General features: G+C 40.6%; 1 protein-coding gene across 2 annotated transcripts; it reads left to right on the top strand.

Annotated features, from left to right (window-relative positions):
• The first annotated feature begins 97 nt into the window (after positions 1-97).
• LOC129173091 (putative protein MSS51 homolog, mitochondrial) lies at positions 98-20144 on the top strand. Of its 2 annotated transcripts, none has more exons than XM_054763636.1 (7): positions 98-3522; positions 4710-4875; positions 4949-5098; positions 8742-8866; positions 8935-9501; positions 15726-15819; positions 19419-20144. In XM_054763636.1, the coding sequence occupies exons 2-7, from the start codon at positions 4718-4720 to the stop codon at positions 19615-19617; spliced, it is 1293 nt and encodes a 430-aa protein (XP_054619611.1). In that variant the 5' UTR covers positions 98-3522; positions 4710-4717; the 3' UTR covers positions 19618-20144. The 2 variants fall into 2 exon arrangements, with proteins under 2 accessions (XP_054619611.1, XP_054619599.1); XM_054763624.1 differs by having other exon boundaries at positions 4705-4875.
• The last annotated feature ends 2 nt before the right edge of the window (positions 20145-20146 follow it).

Genomic DNA, 20146 nt, shown 5'->3' with positions numbered 1-20146 from the left:
TTACAGTTGGTCATATATTTAAAGATTTGAAGACATTTTTGACATTTCTCTGATCAGGATATTTGGCTCTAATGTAGACATTTCCATTATCAGGGGCAGTTGGCTCAGAATGTCGAAATGTCCTGAACTAATGGAACATGTGGTTCAAATTTTTCTCCGCTGGGAAATGGGAGGCACATTTTGACATTCTGCTCCAATTTTGAGGGTCCTATATTGGGTCATTTGGCTCACGTTTTGACATTTATTATCATGACAGTTGGAGTAAATTTTGATATTTCAGTTCGTTGGAACGTTTGGTTCAAATTGTGACGTTTTGCTTATTGTGAGAGTTGGTCCAAATCTTACATTTATAGAATCTACATTTCCATTCATACTGTAGCTCGCTCAAATTTGGACATTTTCTTAACCAAGACAATTGGATCAAAAGTTTAGATTTCCCTCATTGGGACATTTCTCACTGGATCGGTTTGCAGCCACGTGTGAAGCGGCTGGAATAAGAATCAGCACCTCCAAGTCCGAGTCCATGGTTCTCGCACAGAAAAGGGTGGCGTGCCTCGGGGTCTTGTTCACGAGTGAGGGAAGGATGGAATGCAAGATCGATAGGCGGATTGGCGAAGCGTCTGCAGTGATGTGTACTGTCCATCAGTCCGTTGTGGTGAAGAGGGAGCTGAGCTGAAAGGCAAAGCTCCCAATTTAGCAGTTGATCCACGTTCCTACCCTCACCTATGGTCATGGGTTTTGGGTAGTGACAAGATCGCGGGTACAAGCGACCAAAATGAGTTTTCTCCTGAGGGTGGCTGGGCTCTCCCTTAGAGATAAGGTGAGAAGCACTGTCATCCGGGAGAGACTCGGAGTAGAACCGCTCCTCCTCCACATTGAGAGGAGTCAGATGAGGTGGCTCGGGCATCTGGTCAGGTCAGGTCAGGGCACGTCCAACTGGTAGGAGGATACATTGGAGAGACTTTCTCGGAAGTAGCCGGGGAGAGGGAAGTCTGGGCTTCCCTGATTAGGCTGGTGCCCCTGCGACCCGACCCGACCTCGAATAAGTGGAAGAAGATGGATGGATGGATGGGACATTTATCTTAAAATGTTGACATTTCCCTATCTGGACAATTTCCCTTAATTGGTATTTATTTGGATCAAATTTGGATGTTTCCTGTATCGGGTGATTTTCCCATTTTTCTTACTAGTACAGTTGGAGTAAACTTTCCTTCATTGGAACATCTGGAGCAAATGTTGACATTTCCTTTCCTTTTCTGGGAAATTTGAAGAACATGTTGACATTTCCCTTGAATGATAAATTGGCTCAAATCTTTACATTTCTCTTAGGAGGACATTTAGCTCACATTTTCACATTCCTCTCATCTTTATAGCAGAGGTCCCCATGTGATTTAAAAAAAAAAAAGACATGTTTTTAAAAAAAATTGTTTTGTCAGTAACTACATCAACTATTTTGGAAATGCATATCAATTTTGGAAATGAGGACTATTATTTTATTGGAAAAATAATATACCGTTTATGTTGTTGTGTTTCATTGTTTTTCTCCAAGCGTGTATTCCCACTTTCTTCGGCATCCTTGAACACACACACCCGTGTTTCTTTCACCTCGTTGTTGTTCCCAAATCCTGATGCTGTGTGTGAATGCATGAAGGTGGGGTTTGATGACGATATGTCTGCGTTGAGTTCGAGCGGCGCATATAACCTCAGGTTAATTCATGTTAGCACACTGCCTGGCACCTAGACATCAAACAACGATTTGATCATCTCCCTTGAAAGCAAACTCCAAGCAAGTATGGTACGGAGCTTGAGCTCGAGTGAACCGGTCCGTTGACTCAAAACGGGTAGAACCATGTGGCTCAAATCGGGAAATGTGAACGAATTTTGACATTCCTCTTGGCTCACATTTTGATATAAAATATACATCTGGCTTGTTTGAGCAAAATCATTAAAAAGTCAGCTGCTCAAAATAACTAAACAAAAGCAGAGTTTGCTAAGAATATAACAAGATATAAAATATATTTGATCAAAGGGCCTAGTGGTTAGCATGTTGGCCACACAGTCAGGAGATCGGGATTACCTGGGTTCAAATCTCCGTTGGGCATCTCTGTGTGGAGTTTGCATGTTCTCCTCGTGCGTGTGTGGGTTTTCTCCAGGTACTCCGGTTTCCTCCCACATTCCAAAAACATGCATGTTAGGTTAATTGGTGACTCTAAATTGTCCATAGGTATGAATGTGAGTGTGAATGGTTGTTTGTCTATATGTGCCCTGCCAATGGCTGGCGACCAGTCCAGGCTGTACCTCGCCTCTAGCCCGAAGTCAGCTGGGATAGGCTCCAGCATACCCGCGACCCTAGTGATGATAAGCGGCATAGAAGATGGATGGATATTTGATCAACACAACAAAAAGCACGTTTATTTGTGGAAAACAAATATTGAGCAAGCTGCGCCCCATTGCACAAAAATAGGATGAGGGATTAAGCCAGGATATCTTTGTTAGCCTGACTCAGTTTATCCATGATCCATGAATTACCATGGAGATTTATTCTGTGGAGTTAGCAGGCTTAGGTCCAGGATCTATGTCATCTCACTCCTTATCTCAGTCAGCAGTCACCATAAATGGAAACATTGATCACATTCTACTATGCCCACTGTCATTATTTAAACATGTGTCATCATTCATTGCAATTATTGTAGATAAAGGATTTTAGATGATGTTGCAATCATTAGATCATTTATTAGATCATCTCACATACTATTAAATAAAATAGTTATACAGTCTGATGGAGTTATATTTACACAGTTTCACTCACATACGCAGTCAATGAGTGGAAAGGCTGTAGCAAACATCCATCCATCCATTTTCTGTGCCGCTTGTCCTCACTAGGGTCGTGGGTATGCTGGAGCCTATCCCAGCTGACTTCGGGCTAGACGCGGGGTACACCCTGGACTGGTCGCCAGCTAATCGCAGGTTGTAGCAAATTTGAGCATTTCACATCATTGGGACGTGCCTCAAATTTTAGACATTTCCTTTTTCTGATCATTAGATTCAAATTTTGACATTTTCCATATTGAGACATATAGATAAAATGTCAACATTTCCATTCATTTTAGACATTTGCCTCAAATGCTGGCATTTCCTTTCACTGGGACATTTGGCTCAATTTTAGACATTTCTCATATCAACCAAAGCCCTCCCCTTTAAAGCCTCTTCCTTCTCCCAAATCTCCCCCTCCTTCTGTGCTCCATCCTTCCTTTCTAAAAATGTCTTTCTGTCCTACTTTCTAGTCTTTTCCAGCTCCCTGTCTCTGCAGTCTGTCCAACTCTCCACCCCTAAACCTCAGCTACCCCCTCGCCTCCATCAACACTCCCAGTCCAATCCCCCCCAGAGGTACATTTGTTGCAGAACCTGAGGGCTTCGTAAGAGGATGACACTCTGCATGAGGAGCTGTCAATCACCTCAATCCTAAATCAAGAAGCAAGCAAAGACACCCAGTGGAAAGTTGTCTTTGCCCGGAACCAAAAGGTAGGGGATATGTGCTGGTGTGCTGTGTGTGTGGTATGACATATCTGAGACCGGACAGGCGCTGCCAGCTGAAAATGTGATAATGTTCGGGTTAAATAGTGCAAGCACTGCTGTTCTGGAGATATGGAGCGTTTTAATTAGATGGAGGCTGTTTTTTTTCTACTCTCATTCAGGGGTCAAAGCATGCGTGACGATTCTAAAAAATGTACTTTAAAGTCAAACAAAAATTCGCCGTGAATACGAAAGAAGGGCTGCATTTTATAGTAATAAAGTAGTATAGTAAAACATGCAGTGCAAATCTGCCCCCTAGTGGCTGTTAGCAGCAGTGGACGACCTCACAGCAATCTGATTGGATGCTTTGTAAGTACTATGATTATTGGGGGGTTTTGACTGTAATTTTGTTTTCTGAAACGTACAAACAGTTGGAACTGGATAGCATGTGGAAAATAGGTTTGTTGAGGAAAGGACTGCTTTTAAGTATGTGGAAGAGGAGAATGATATCACTAGTATATTTTGGGCAATATCTTTTATTGAAATAGCTCTCATTTAGTCATTTTTGATTTATAACATATACTGTACATATTTTATTTGTATTATTTACTTTATTATTCTAAAAGAAGACGTACACTTATTAACCAATTAGTCAATGCTAACATAGTAATAAATACAATAATTCTTTCATGTTAATAGTGCAATATTGATATTTAAACAAGCAGAATATTAAAGTAAATACATTTTTAATGCACGGCATATCATTCACCAATAATGCTGTGATTTAATAATCAATTATTCATTGCGATTTTTTTTATTTATTGCTTTATTATTACTAAAATAAGCAGAATAATAAGTCAAATATATATCTCTGATGCAATAATGATTTATATATTATCTTATATTAAAATATTGATAGAATTGATAAATAACTTGATTTAATGACCTTTTTTTAATTAGTGTATGCACTGTATATTTATTATTATAAATGTTTTTATTATCATCATTATGTTCATTATTATACAAACAAATAGAAAATGATATGATGCAATTTTTTTTTATTACTAAAAATACTGTGCTCTGTTAAGTTAATGAATTGAAAACATATGTATTTTATTTTGAATTGTATTCTTTTTATTATTTTTATTTCCACTTCACTCGGCTTACTTTCTTCATCCCCGAATTTGGAAGGAAAGCTCAGACCATGGCAGCACAGATCCCAGCTCTCCCACAGTCCTACACTCCAGGCACTGACAGCATCTTCTCTGACCAGTCTGGCTTCTACTCTCTGGACTCTAATGTTCCTGGTCTCTCCAAGGTGATCCTCAACAAGCTCAACTTGACTGACTATGGACAGTACAGGTAGGAGTTTCAACAGGCGACCAGGTGCCGCATCAGATTAAATAACAATGAAGCGTATGTGATGTCTGAATAGGGCTGCCCTGTCGGGACAGGCCAAAGGAATTGCCTTCCGCAACTACAAGGAGATGTTCCAGAAGATGGAGGATACCTTCAAGTTCTGCACTGGTTGCAACAAACTTCCAGAGCATCTGAGCGAGGGTCAGGTTCTAAAGCGCTGCGTCAAGTGAGTCCAATATATGCAGGGATGCATCAACACTGATTAGCAGCGACTGTCAAGTGAAACCGGGGCTGAGCTCGGCTTTGACATTGCTGTCCCTCATTGGCCGGTGGAAGATATCCAGGTGTAAATATAGCTAAAACCTTCTGACTGTGACTCATCTCTGTGGAACTCTCCAGCCTATAAAACACACTTACTGACACTTTTAATGTCAAAACATCCCATCATATACTTCACAGCCTACTTTTATGACAGGGTTTTAAAGACACAATATGCGATAAGCTGACTGTTATGGGGGAGGAAAAAAAACGGCATCAAAACTATTGTGATAGTCGATTATATTGGTGGACCAGCCAGGACACCTCTCATTTGTGTTAGTATTAATATTCAGGCTTTGTGTGCATACAGTCTTTGAATGGACACTACCATGATCAACTCACTCGCTTGCTAACGTCAACCCATCGCATAATTATTCTTTAAAGCGGCTGTATGTGTTAACCGGACCTTTCACAAAATGGCGCCAGAGTCACTGTGTGTTTGTAAAAATAAGAAATGGCGTCCCCATCGTAACCTCCAATCTACTACTTTAGTGGTTTGTGATACTGATGGACCAGCCAGGCCACCTCTCATGTTACTAGCCTCAACATTACAGTTAAAAACTCACTTAGAATTTTCCAACAAAATGAAACCCTTCCATAATGTACATCAGAGATTGTTTAACAGCCTGTTTTTATTACATGGATAATATTTGAAGAAAACTGACCTGAGCATAACAGCTTTCTATTCATTTTACCTCCGATCTGCTACTTTAGTCATCGGTGATACTACATCGAGGCTAGCGTCACAATTACAAAACAAAACATCCCATAATGTACATCGGAGGTTATACACCAGCCTGTTTTTATTACATAGATTTAAAGTCACTGTATGTAATTATTTTACATGGATAACATGTAAAAAAAATGACCTTAGCATAACAGCTTTCTATTCATTTTGATGGCACGCTGGATAAAAAAAAAAGAAAAAAGATATGCCATTTCCACACTAACCTCCGATCTGCTGGTGGACCAGCCAGGACATCTTTCATCTTGTGTTTAAGGATAACATAAGTGATACTGTTACAGTTAAATCTCACTTCCTGACATTTTATCAACAAAAGCAAACATCCCATAATGTACAATGGGGGTCATATAACAGCCTGTTTTCATTAAATGGACTTAAAGTCACACTATGTAATTATTTGGCCTTAGTGTAACAGCATTGACAACATTTTGATGGTACACTGGATTGTAAAAAGAGGTATGTGATTTCCACACTAACCTCCGATCTGCTACTTGAGTGGTCGGTGATACTGGTGGGGACCCCTTTAATGTTGCGTCCGTGGCAACATCATTGTTAGCGTGATAGTTAAAACTCACTTAATGACTTAAACACAGAACATCCCATAATGTACATCAGAGGTGGTCTAACTGCTTGCGCTTCATCACATGGATTTAAAGTTACAATATGTAATAATTTGACCCTGGCATAGCAGTATTCTAAAAATGTTTGATGGCACACTACCTGGGAGAATGAACAACAACAAAGGCATTGTCATGGCAAAGATGGATTGCTTACATAAGTGTCCTGTAATATTTGTGCACCAGCCAGGACACATCTCATGTTGTGTTAGCATTAGCATCAAAGCTAATTTTGCTTTTCAGAGTTGTGTGCATACAAACTTAAAGTGATACCAATGTTTATTTTTTGAGACGTGACATTACAAGTGACATACGTTTGTGTCCTCCTTCAGTTTCTGATTATCTCTTTAAAGAATGACACATCACAGTCGCAGTTGACTTGTATTTATCGCTCATACAGTAAATTACACTTCACAATTGGAGGGGTGCTTTGTGTCTAAACCCCATTTTACCTTTTGACCCCGAAACTCATCTTTTTTCTTCTAAATGGGGATAGAGCGTCTGTTGGTAATTGGAAAAGCTGTCCCAAATGAATTTTTTTTTTGGAGTGGCATGTCAAGCCCCCCCAGTACCCCCACAGCCTCGCACACACTAAAAATTCTCAGCTGCCTCTGCCTCTCTCAATAGCGCTTATTCGTAGCAGCTGATGTTTTATCACAGATTAGACTACATGCAATGACATTTTCTTGTCTATCACTGCGAACAGTGACTTTTTTTGACCTTATTCTAATTAAAATATACAATTCTGCTCACTGTCTTCTTTTGAGTAAGAAGCCTCTTTTCCAGGATTCCAATTAGAAGTATAATGGCTGCCTGTTAACGTCCAGTCAAGGTAGGATGCAAAAAGAATATCGTTTCCTGTCAGACTGCGTATCGCACCCATGATGTCATCTTGTGTTGTGTGAGAAGGTGACGGACAAGGTCAGCGGGATGCTATTTATTTCCTCCATGTTAGTGGTGTATGTCAGGATGTGCAGTATAGTGTGATATAGTGTGTATGTGATGTGAGGCACCCGTATAGGGTTGTGTTGCAGCTGGCCATGCAACTGCAATACAATGTGCAGTTATCTTGAGGTGAATTCATAAGCCACAACATTAGGTACGCCTGTGCAAGCGAATGGGAGCCATGGCGAGCATTCCCACTTAAGAGTGATCAGTAATGTTAAGGGCCACTAAAAAATATCAAATACTACAGTACCTGTATATCCAGCATTTTATAGTATACAGTGTTCCCTTGTTCAGCGCAGGGATAGGTTCCCAAAATAGCCCGCAATAAGTGAAATCCACGAAGTAGCCAATATAAATATTTTCAATTTTTTTTTAGCAATAGTTTTTATTTTAAGATTGATCGTAAACTAGTACAATGTACTACATTTAACTGTAATTTCCATTTTGATGAAAATAAAATAAAATAAAATAAATCCCCTTACATTTCCAAGAAATTTCTGTCAAAAAAACATTTTCAGAGCAAATTTTAATGGACAATTTCGGAAATATCCCAAGTTTCAAATTTACTAATAAACAGTACATTCATTTTTTTTAATTTTTCATTCATTTTATCCATCCATTTTCTATACCGCTTCTCCTCTTTAGGGTAGCGGGGGTATGCTGGAGCCTATCCCAGCTGCCTTCGGGAGAGAGGCGGGGTACACCCTGGACTGGTCGCCAGCCAATCACAGGGCACATATCGACAAACAATCATTCACACTCACATTCATACCTATGGACAATTTAGAGTCACCAGTTAACCTAACATGCATGTTTTTGGAATGTGGGAGGAAACCGGAGTACCCGGAGAAAACCCACGCAAACTCCGAGAACATGCAAACTCCACACAGAGATGCCCAGGGGAGAATCAAACCCAGGTCTTCCTGATCTCGAGGCTGTTACTGTGTTGGCCAACGTGCCAACCATTTTTAGACCATTTTCATTTTCATTTAGCATTTTCCCAACTAAATTTGTATTTCATGTGATTGTTTTAACCATAGTTATGCTGCAACATGTTTTTTCCAACTACATTTAATTCCCTGATATAGATTGCAATTTAGCAGATTTCCATAAATTTGCATACCATACCGTGCCGACTTTATGATTTATTAGCAAAAATATGTTTATCATTGAGGTGTGCGGCAGTGTAGCACTGTCAATCATCACACTGAGAGCTGTTTTTTTCCCTTCCATCCTGACAGGTGTTTAAATGTATACTACTGCACCAAAGCCTGCCAGGTGAACAACTGGCCTCAGCATAAAAAGGTATGCAAGACGTTGCGTCTGGTGGCCATTGACAGACTGGTGGAGTGGCTGATGTTCACTGGTGAGTAGCAAAGAGGAGACAACGTGGAGAAGATTTTGTAGTGCGAGCAAACATTATCATCCTTACAGGAGATCTCCCACTTGTTACTGACAAGTGGTCCAAGCCAGCTGCAGAGGTAAAAACCTGGCAGGACTGGCTTCCCCTGCAGGAGGACCACCTCACGCCCCGCCTGGACGCCATCTTGACATGCCCTAACATGGATGCCCTCTGGAAGAACGCCGGCAGGCCCAGACCGGAGGACGCTGACCTGCGTCAGTCTGTGTGGCGAATTCAGAGCGAATTTCTCTCCCGCATCCTTACAGTGGCTGTCGCCATGCAGCACTACAAACTAGACCCTTACGCTAAACCTCTCACCATTCACATAGTGGGGGCATCCCATAATGAGACCATGGGAGCCAGACTGACTGACTACGATGAGCTGAGCAACATGTTCCCAGGACATCAGGGCGTAGAGGTAGTCATGGTGGGACCAGAGGTAGTGGAGGGACCCATCATGAGGCCTCCACTCTCAGCATTTGGGCCCAAAGAGAGGGTCTACATCAGCGCCCATAAGGGGCTCTACCATCAGTTCTGGGAGGAGCTGGTGGAGAAAGAGGAGGCCTCCAAACCAGACCTGGTGGTCGGCTTTCATCCTGGTATGTGAATACACCATATCTTAAAGTGATGTACAAGCACTGAAGCTTTATGATGCAGTACTGTACTAAAGTTTTGGAAGGAAGCTGGCTTTTATAGGACAGTGAACCATATGTGGTAACTTGAGTTAAATCCACCTCACCTCAATAATTCTATGAGCGCCCCAAAATGTAAGATTTTACCCAGCAGGCATTGAAAACAACACTGAAACAACGTTGATAACTTGTTGAATTATTATATCCATGACGTTGAGCAACAAAAACAACACTGAAACGACATACGGTACATTTTCTGACATTTATTCACTGTTGGGTGCTGACGTTGATTTGACCTTTGGATTTCGGTCACTTCTCAACCAATTTTCCAAATTTGAACGCTCATGTTGAGCAGCGCAAACACCACGTTGAAGCAACATGCCTTTGCCAACGTTTATTCACCGCCAGGTTCGGAAGTTGATTTGACCATCAAATTTTGGTCACTCAACCAATGTTCCAAATTTGAACCCTTAATGAAACTTTTTTTTTGCCATTTGGACTCTCTACATTTGACAAAAGAGAATTATACAATAGCAATAATAACAAAATAATATTAGTAAAATAATTGATAAATTGTTGTATAAACCCCAATTAAAAACAACTAAATATCAATAAAGTTAAATTAAAAAAAAAAAATCACTCAACCAATGGAATCACCGTTGCACCTCGTATCCCATGATGCTTAGCGCATGACTCCGGAAGAGAAAGAGGAAGCGAGGGAAACTTCAATCCTGTGGAAATACATCATAATCTACATGGTAAATTTGCAAATTAAATACTATGTACACTATAGTGCATGTCAACGTAATCATGAATTACTGCAAACAATTATCTGTGATGGAAAACACATTTTTACGTGACTCGACTGAGGGGTTGTCAATATACATTTTCAGCGCCAATAGAGTCAGGAAGGAATCTTCTGTCACCACTAGAACATATGTTGGCTTTGTGGGTCACGTACGTCAGGTAACTGTTGTATTTTGCTCTTAATTAGACTTCGTATGTCTCAGAATGACGTGAACGATAAAGCCTGATCGTATTACAGTGGGGGAAAAGCCAATCATATTTCTATAGATGAGAATGGTGTTTCTGATCTTTTCTTTTGGGTTTGTCAAAATTTAAAAACAAAATAACAGCTGTTCTGACTGTTTTACCAAAGCAAATACCTCCATGGTTGTTGGTATGCATAAATGGAAAAACAGCTTTCTGATGATCCTATCAGAAGTTGTACAATGCATACAGTGCTGTTGAATGTGAAGAGACACTCAACAAAAACATGAATGCAACACTTTTGTGTTTGCTCCCATTTTTTATGAGCTGAATTGAAAGACCTGAAACTTTTTTTTTTACACAAAAGGCCTATTTCTCTCAAATCTCTCGCAAATCTGTCTAAATTTGTGTTAGTAAGCATTTACTAGCCTGTCACAGAGGACGACAAGCACAGGAATGCCGGTGGAGGAACCCACCCAGCCACAGAAACATCCCAAGGAGGATAAGATCAAAGGGCGCAGACCAAGTGTGAAGTGGCCCAAAGCTGTTGAAAAGTTGGAAACAGTCAACAATGATCTGATTAAAAAAACAAAAAAAAACAGGGAAAAGCAATAAAGCAACACCAACACCAGTCAAATCCAGGAGACAGCAAGACATCAAAAGACTGATCAGAGAGAGAAGGCAGCCGTGAAAGCTGTGGAAGAAGGCCTCTGATGCAGCCAGAGATGGTCTCACACTACTCCAGGCAGACATCAGATCTTGGTTGGCGACCTTACGAAGAGCAGAGAACTTGAGGAAACTGCGAAAACGGAAGGAACACACAAGAATGCGGTTCTACAACAAGCTCCTCTGGGAATCCTGTAACTTCTTCCACGTTCCATTATCCACCACTGCTCTAGTTCTCTACTTTGAAGACCTGCAACTGTGCTTCACAGGAGCCGAAAACACAACATCATGGCAGCGTCTAGAAAACCCCCACACACACGGGAAGAACATGCAAACTCCACACAGAAACGCCCAAGGAACCCAGGTCTTCCCGATCTCCAGACTGTTACTGTGTTGGCCAACATGCTAACCACTAGACCACCGTGCATAACATATGCCATAAAATATTGCAACGTCTGAATTTACAAATACAACAATTTGCAATTTTTTTCAACGTTGTAATACAATGTTGCTTAAACATGAGACTTCAACATCTTAATTTACAAATACAACTATTTTGCAACGTTTAAGCACCATTGTATTACAACGTTGCACTTAAGGATTCTCTTAATTTACAAATACAACTATTTTGCAACGTTGTTTCAACGTTGCAGTTCGAGCTGCAGCAATTAATCGAGTAAGCGATTACCCAATTAATTGACAACTATTTTGGTAATTGATTGAATTTGATTTAAATATGTAAATATCTGAAGATTTAATGATGATGTCATAAACCTTATGGAAGGAATAAGAGCACTGAGAATGAATACCAAGGCACTAAGAGAAGAGAAGGAGTTGCAAGATGAAAACGCTGCCTTGTGCGCTGCGCTTAAGGAGGTCAAAAACCCTATGGAAGAAAATAGAGCAAAATGCAACGATATCAAGGTTCTGCATGACGATATCAAGCCATTATTGGAAGACAGTGCTACCTTGCGCACTGCTCTTAAGGAGGCTGAAAACCCTATGGAAGAAAAAAGAGCATTAAGCAAAGATGTTAGGGCTGCGCCGGATGGAAGATTTTTGGAAGATAATGCTGCCTTGCGTGCTGCTCTTAAGGAGGTGGAAAATGCTGCCTTGTGCAACCCTCTTTAGGAAAAGAAAGAAGCAAATAAAACATATAATCGATGAGATGGATCAGAATGCATGAATGAACGATGTGATCCTCACAGGGTTCCGTATGACACCGAGGTCGAAAGATAAAGGTAGAGGAAAACCAGATAAAATGGATGTTCCTTCAACAAAGCAACAGATTTAATCAAAGGTTGTAGATATCAACACCATCGACACTTGCATCCCACTACATGGCAGAAACAACACCACACTCGTCATCATTGTTAAGTTCACCAACAGGGAATTCAAAACGGCACTGCTGAAACAGGGAAGGAAACTGAGAGGCACGAATGTCTACATGAATGAGCATCTGACAAAACGCAATGCTGACATCGGCAAGAAAGCACGGGACTTGAGGAAGCAGAGAAAGATACAAAGCACTTGGAGCACCAACGACAAAAGTTACATCAAGCTAAATGGAGGATCTGGGGAAGCAGGAGTGCTTGTTTTCAAAGAGATCAACAATCTGGATAAATACTAAAGAACACATCACCATGACAACAAGGAAAATGGAGGATACAACCCACAAAGAAAGAAGCATGCAGTTAGAAGGATTACACTCAATAACATTTGGCATTTGATACTGTATCATTGTTGCAAGGGCCTGCTGGTTATGGTGGCTTACTATTGTCTAGTGGTCTCCTTTCAGTGCAACAAACGTAGCTTATTCCAGCTGGTCCAACTTTGTTGCCCTTTCATTTCCATTCAGTTCGTGAAATCTTGTGACGACAGTTTCCCTTGAAGGTGTTGTATATAATGGGTCACCTGCGGCTATCTGCATGAGATCCTGAAGCCCCTCGTCTTCAACTATGTTGATGGGTCTGCAATCTCTGGCATTCCATTCAGCAATTGCATTATTTAACCTACCGGTAGTTGTCTTTTTCTTAATAAGCCTGGTGCACTCTGCCATTGTAGCTTGACCGCCACGGCTTGAACCAGGCGACCAGTCCAGGGTGTACCCCGCCTCTAGCCCGAAGTCAGCTGGGAAAGGCTCGAGCATACCCGTATCCTAGTGAGGATAAGCGGCATAGAAAGTGGATGGATGGATGGATGGATGGATGGAGATTGAGAAATTGAGGTGGCAATTGAAATCCACTTTATAACTCACATCGCCACTTACAGGGCTGGAGTGGAACAGTATAACCCAATTCTTTGTGATTTTCCACTGAAATAATAACTATGACAAGGTATGATTACTTATTTTATCGCCACAAAAATAAGAAATATCATCGTTTGAGACCTTTCCGCAGTAGTGTGCGTGGTATAAGACAATCATCATTACTCTGCTGTCAATAGAAGAAGTCTAAAACAATATCTTATCTCATTTTTTCAACCTGTTTCTTAGAGAACAGGGCAAATTAGAAGTTTAACTCGCTAGAACTGCTCCTCTCATTACCCTCTGGCTTTTTGGGGGGATTTGGTGTGATTAATGAGAGCAGGTGGGAATACAGTTAGGCTTCCACTTGCAGCATAATGTCCACAAACTGACCTTCTGAAACTGTGCTCCCCTGTCTCATGTCATGCATGCAAAACCATAATTATTTACCATTGCAGTGGAGCTAATGTGTGTATGATGACATACGTTCCTCTAAGCAGCACTATCAACTAAAACCTGTTCCACACTATGCCTGATTTTCTTTGACCCTTTGACCTGCCAAGCAGCAGTAAAGCTCCCTCCGGGCTGCACCCATAAACCCCCCACCCTGTGGCTCACTTATCACCATGCGCTAAATATATAGAAATCCATCATGCAGTGAGTAAACTGCCTGAGAGCCTGGCTGCAGTAGTATGACAAAACTGGAGACACAGGAGGCTTGCAGGATAAATGCTGCAGGAATAGATTTTTTGAGTTACAAATATTAATACAAATCACAAAAAAAACTTAAACTACTATAGAATTAAGATAAAAATATCCACCCATCAATTTTTTATGCCGCTTATCCTCATTAGGATCACGGGGGTATGCTGGAGCCTATCCCAGCTGACTTTGGGCGATAGGCGGGGTACACCCTGGACTGGTCGCCAGCCAATCACAGGGCACATATAGACAAACAACCATTCACACTCACATTCATACCTATGGACAATTTAGAGTCTCCAATTAACCTAACATGCATGTTTTTGGAATGTGGGAGGAAACCGGAGTACCCGGAGAAAACCCACACACGCACGGGGAGAACATGCAAACTCCACACAAGGATACCCAAGCGGAGATTGGAACCCAGATCTTCCCAATCTCCTGACTGTGTGGCCAACATGCTAACTACTCGGCCACCATAAAAATATGTTGTTTTAATTTCTTTAAAAGAAAAAAATAATCACAAAATTTTAAGAGGCATAATGTTGTTGTTTACTATAGAGTCAAACCTCACAAAATTTACAGATACATGTTTTTTCCTGAACAGCGATGCAATGTAAAACACATAATACATAAAAGTATCTAAATGCATACACAAAATAGTGAATTATGTGATTGTTTTGGTATTATAGTGCAATATTTGGTGAGGACTAATAATGGACTAGTGTTGAAAAATTCCTTATTCTGTTTTATTTAATATTAGTTGTCTAGGTTATGTGCAAGCAGTAAAATGCAATATTTTGCCATAAATTCCAAGTAGTTTGGAAGAAGATGTCACTTTAATACCAGACTAAGCTAAATTGCCCCATTTAATTTGCCCTAATTGTATCAGAGAATCTCTAAAAGCGATGCCTCCGATCTTCACTTTGCATAAAGGCCACATTCTCCTTAGTATTGCACAATTTTAGTGATTAAGAGCCAGAATGCAACACTTTATCTCCTGAAGGTTTAAAACATTAAGTCCTTGTTTAATGTTTTATCTTGATGAGAAGCGCTAACCTCGGGCGAGGTGGAACAGCTGAAGCTTAAATTAATTCATAGCTTGCTCACATCCAGTGCTCATATCTCTCACGATGCATAGTTATGCTTTGATGCCATTCAATATGAGCCAATGTCCTCCAAAACCGTGAGGCCATTATTGATCAGTGAGGAGCCTGCTCAAGGACAGAGCAATGGGGGATTTAAAGTATCTGATTTCCAAGCTCAGATGACTGGGTGAAGGGCGAGCTATTCATGCTGCGCAATAAATCAGAGTCAGGGCTGAAGTGACAAGTGGCGGCTAATGTGAGTGCAGGATTATCCGGCAGGTTGAAGCCAGACTGCGGCTCTCGCTTGTCAACATGTCAGTGTCAGCAGGCCACCGTGGATTTGCCGCTAGTCAACAAGTACTGTTCACTCTGTTTGGCGTAGGATAATCCTAATGGAATGTTGCTTTATTTTTATTGTCCATATAAATTACACCATGTGCAGGAATAAAAACTAATCTGTACAAATATTCTGTTTTGAGCTAATTAATCATCATTTGCAGGTTTCCATGCCAACCAAGGCCTGGTGGAAGGTTGGCTCCCCACTCTTCTGCTGCTTCGAGACTACAACATCCCATCCTTCTTCACTATGTACAGGTCAGTCATATGAATACACACTTTTCTCCCACATTAACTATGATAGATATTATTAGTTTCCTGTGTCTAAATGGTGCAGTTTTATAGTTTTTACAGCCACAGTGATAATACTGTCTTGAAACAGTCATACGTATTAGTGGTAACAGTGGTAATGAAAATATTAACCATAATAGTGAACACATTGACAATAACTGTTAGTCATTTTTATTGCCGACATCACCATCACTGTAATAAAAATAACAACATGTTAACACCATGGATAAATCAGTGAGTTATGTGGGGATGTACGTACAGTATGTACTGTGAGTGTGTATATGTATGCGTGTACAGGTAACTCTGTAGGTGTGCATGTACAACCCCTGGCAAAAATTATGGACTCACCAGTCTTGGAGGATGTTCATTCAGTTGTTTGTTGTTTTGTAGAAAAAAATCAGATCACAGACATGACACAAAACTAAAGTCATTTCCAATGGCAACTTTCTGGCCTTAAGAAACACCAAAAGAAATTATGAAAACAAACACTTGGTAGTCAGTAAGTTACTTTTTTAGACCAAGCAGAGGGAAAAAAATATAGAATCACTCAATTCTGAGGAAAATGTGATTGAAACATGAAAAACAAACAAATAAAAGAATACTTCAACACACCACTCGTACTTTGTTGCACCACCTCTGGCTTTTATAACAGCTTGCAGTCTCTGAGGCATGGACCTAAATGAGTGACAGACAGTACTCTTCATCAGTCTGGCTCCATCTTTCTCTGATTGCTGTTGCCAGATTAGCTTTTCAGGTTGGAGCCTACTCATGGACTATTTTCTTCAACTTCCACCACAGATTTTCAATTGTATTGAGATCCAGACTATTTGCAGGCCATGACCTTGACCTTATGTCTTTTTGCTCGATGGCAAGATGCACTATCATCTTGAAAAATGATTTCATCATCCCCAAACATCCTTTCAATTGGTGGAATAAGAAAAGTGTCAACGTAAACTTGTGCATTTATTGAAGATGTAATGACAGCTATCAACCCAGTGCCTTTACTTGACATGCAGCCCCGTATCATCAGTGACTGTGGAAATGTGCATGTTTTCTTCAGGCAGCCATCTTCATAAATCTCATGGGAACGGCACCAAACAAAAGTTCCAGCATCATCACTTTACCCAATACAGATTCGCGATTCATCACCGAATATGACTTTCATCCAGTCATCCACAGTCCACGATTGCTTTTCTTCAGCCCATGGTAACCTTATCTTTTCTTTTTAGGTGTTAATGATGGCTTTGGTTTAGCTTTCCCAATTCCTTTATGCGCTTACAGTTCGATCATAGACGTTGACTCCAGTTTCCTCCCAGTTGTTTTGCTGTGCATTTTCTGTTTTCAAGATACATTGCTTTAAGTTTTCTGTCTTGATGCTTTGACGTCTTCCTTGGTCTACCAGTATGCTTGCCTTTAAAAGTCCCCCCATGTTGTACTTGGTCAAGATTTTAGACAGAGCTGACTGTGAACGACCAACATCTTTTGCATCGTGGCGTGATGATTTACCTACTTGAAGAAGTTTGATAATCCTCTACTTTGTTTCAAGCAGTGTTGCCACAGTTACTAAGAAAAAGTAGTCCGATTACTGACTACTGATTACTGAACTAAAAAGTAACTTGGTTACTTTACAGATTACTTTATTTAGAAAGTAACTAAATTACATTACTAGTTACTTTTTCAGTTACTTACAGCGGCTGCCTGCAACACTACCCTTCACCACAGAACGACAACAGGTCTTATTAACACTATTTTTATTGGTGCAACATCAGCAATGTATATATAATGTTGAACTTAAATAAAAAATCGAAAATGAATGTTTTTATTTAAGAAAAAGTCTCACTTGCCATCAGCTTAACTCGGACATTTTTAATGAAAATGTAAAAAAAAAAATATAGGCTCCAGCATGCCCCCGCAACCCTAATGAGGATGAAGCGGTATAGAAAATGGATGGATGGAATATATAAATGTAATAATAATTTTTCTACCGATCCAGTGGAGCGTCACTCCCATATAACTTCTGTTGTTCGACGTCCAAATATCAACAGTAGTTGACACAAACTCGACATCATTCATCGCAGTCTTGATATTACGTTCCATTTCAGCATACTCGTGCCCCAGATAGGATGAAAATGATGTTCTGTGCGGAAGCTCAGCTGTGACAGTAGTGGGGATCTTCTGTATAATGGCACGAAATGACGGTGTGTCAACCGTGTTCAGCGGCAACATTTCCTCCACGATGTACGTGCAACCAACCTCTTCAACTCCCCTCCACTTACTGATTTTCCACCGAAGTCCAGTTTCTGTTGTTTGAGTGGCGTCGGACCTGCTGTACTTGTGGCTCTCCTTTTTGCTCCATCAGTAGGAACTTTCGCCGTGAGCTTGACTGTGCCGTGCTGCGAGTCCAAATGTTTCTTCAAGTTTGATGTTGTGTTATTGAAGGCAGATAACAGTTTGTCTCCAGGACAGAGCGTACAACGAACCGTAATATTCCTATCCTTGTTGGACACCAACTCGAAGTAGTGACTGTATTTCCACCTAGCAAAAGCCGAGCCCCCTCCTGCCGCCATTGTTGTTGACACACGTCACTCGCCGCCGTCACAGCGGCAATGATGGCTTTCTATTTGTTGAAAAACAGTAATGCAAAGTGGCTTTGGATAAGTAACTTGAATCAGATTACTTGTTTTGAAATAGTAACGCTTTAAATTACTCGTTACTGAAAAAAGTGGTTATGTAAGAGTAACGCGTTCCTTTGTAACGCGTTACCAACATCACTGGTTTCAAGTGACATCTCTCATGTTGGAGCCATAAATCATGTCAGTCCACTTGGTGCCACAGCTCTCCAAGGTGTGATCACTCCTTTTTAACTGCACACTGATGAGCAGATCTTAGCTTATGTAGATGTTCCTTTTGGGAATGAAAATTTACAGTGCGATTCCATCATTTTTTTCCTCAGAATTGAATGATTCCATAATTTAAAAAGTAGCTGTTACTGACTACCACCATTTTTTTTCTTAATTTGTTTTAGTGTTTCTTAAAGCCAGAAAGTTGCCATTTGAGAAGACTTTAGTTTTGTGGCATGTCTGTGGTCTGCTTTTTTCTCCACAATTAAACAACTGAATGAACATCCTCCAAAAGTTGTGATTCCATCATTTTTGCCAGGGGTTACATATATATACGTGTATAAATGTGCGCACATCTGTGTACGTGCAATTGTCACTGAGAATGTATGAAAGGTGAGGGACTGCCTCCTACCACCCAGCATGCCCCGCCCCACACAGCCAGGACAGCCCCCATCACCAGAAAGCCACCGGCCCCACGGGGGCGGGCAGAACCCCCCGCAACCCCCAGATTCAGCCCACAGAGCATAACATTTGTAACATTTGCATACACGTATTCCCACTAATGCTGTTTTACTATTATTTGTAGTATCATGATTATTATTACAAATATGACTGAGATAAATGAGCCTTAAACCTGCAACTCAACGCAAAGCCTCATCTTTACTGATTCAAAGTTAGGTGAAGATCTTCATATAAAACTTCTTCTGTTCTGTTCTGTTCCAACAGTGACATGGAGCTGAAGTACTCACTGCAGATCCTCCTTGAGTTAGAGATGCACATTAGGGACAGCGGAGCCAACCCATTCACTTCACAGAAGCCAGAACAGGTGCAGGCCTGTCCCAACAAGCCACCTGTGTATTGCAATTCTCACTACGTCGCTTTCCAGGGACTGTTACCGCGAGAAGACCTCGAGGAGGCCAACTAAAAGATACTTTTTTTTACTGCATTTTATTGGATTCTGACACGAGGGGGCGCTAGCACGGTTCTAATACTCAGGTTGCAGGTTAGATACATGCATGTTTTTGTGTGCCTATGTAACGAGACCAAAATGACTCCAATCAGCGGTTTCCAAATCAGGTCACATGTATATTAATTGTTTTAGACGACTTTACAGGAGATATAAATAGATTAGTATTAGTTAAACTTTTTCTCCAGTCTTTGTTGTATCTTTGTGGTCTGGCGTGTACTAACAGACTAAATACATACATAGCAGGTTTTATTTTTTTACAGCTACTGTGTTATAGCGCAATAGTTCAGGTGAACCTAATGTTGTGGTCAGCAAATGGTTGTGTCATGTAATTTTTCTTAAAGATGTAATGCAACATTGGCCTCTCGTGGTCACAATACGTTAAAGCAGCCAATTCGTCAGCCTCTAAACTGGACAGTTTCAAATATAATGAAATAAAGTATCAAATAAAGAGTATTTATGTAAGGGTATTGCTCACTGTTTTCTT

This window comes from Dunckerocampus dactyliophorus, chromosome 2, assembly GCF_027744805.1.
Source record: "Dunckerocampus dactyliophorus isolate RoL2022-P2 chromosome 2, RoL_Ddac_1.1, whole genome shotgun sequence".
NCBI lineage: Eukaryota > Metazoa > Chordata > Actinopteri > Syngnathiformes > Syngnathidae > Dunckerocampus > Dunckerocampus dactyliophorus.
This window is presented reverse-complemented; position numbering and strand designations above follow the sequence as displayed.

What these genes read in the sequence shown, in the direction of transcription:
- LOC129173091 (XM_054763636.1), top strand. Translation starts at nt 4,718, where the DNA reads ATGGCAGCACAGATCCCAGCTCTCCCACAGTCCTACACTCCAGGCACT. An exon ending in ACTGACTATGGACAGTACAG is followed by an intron (nt 4,876 to 4,948) that starts GTAGGAGTTTCA and finishes ATGTCTGAATAG; the next exon opens with GGCTGCCCTGTCGGGACAGG. An exon ending in TCCTTCTTCACTATGTACAG is followed by an intron (nt 15,820 to 19,418) that starts GTCAGTCATATG and finishes CTGTTCCAACAG; the next exon opens with TGACATGGAGCTGAAGTACT.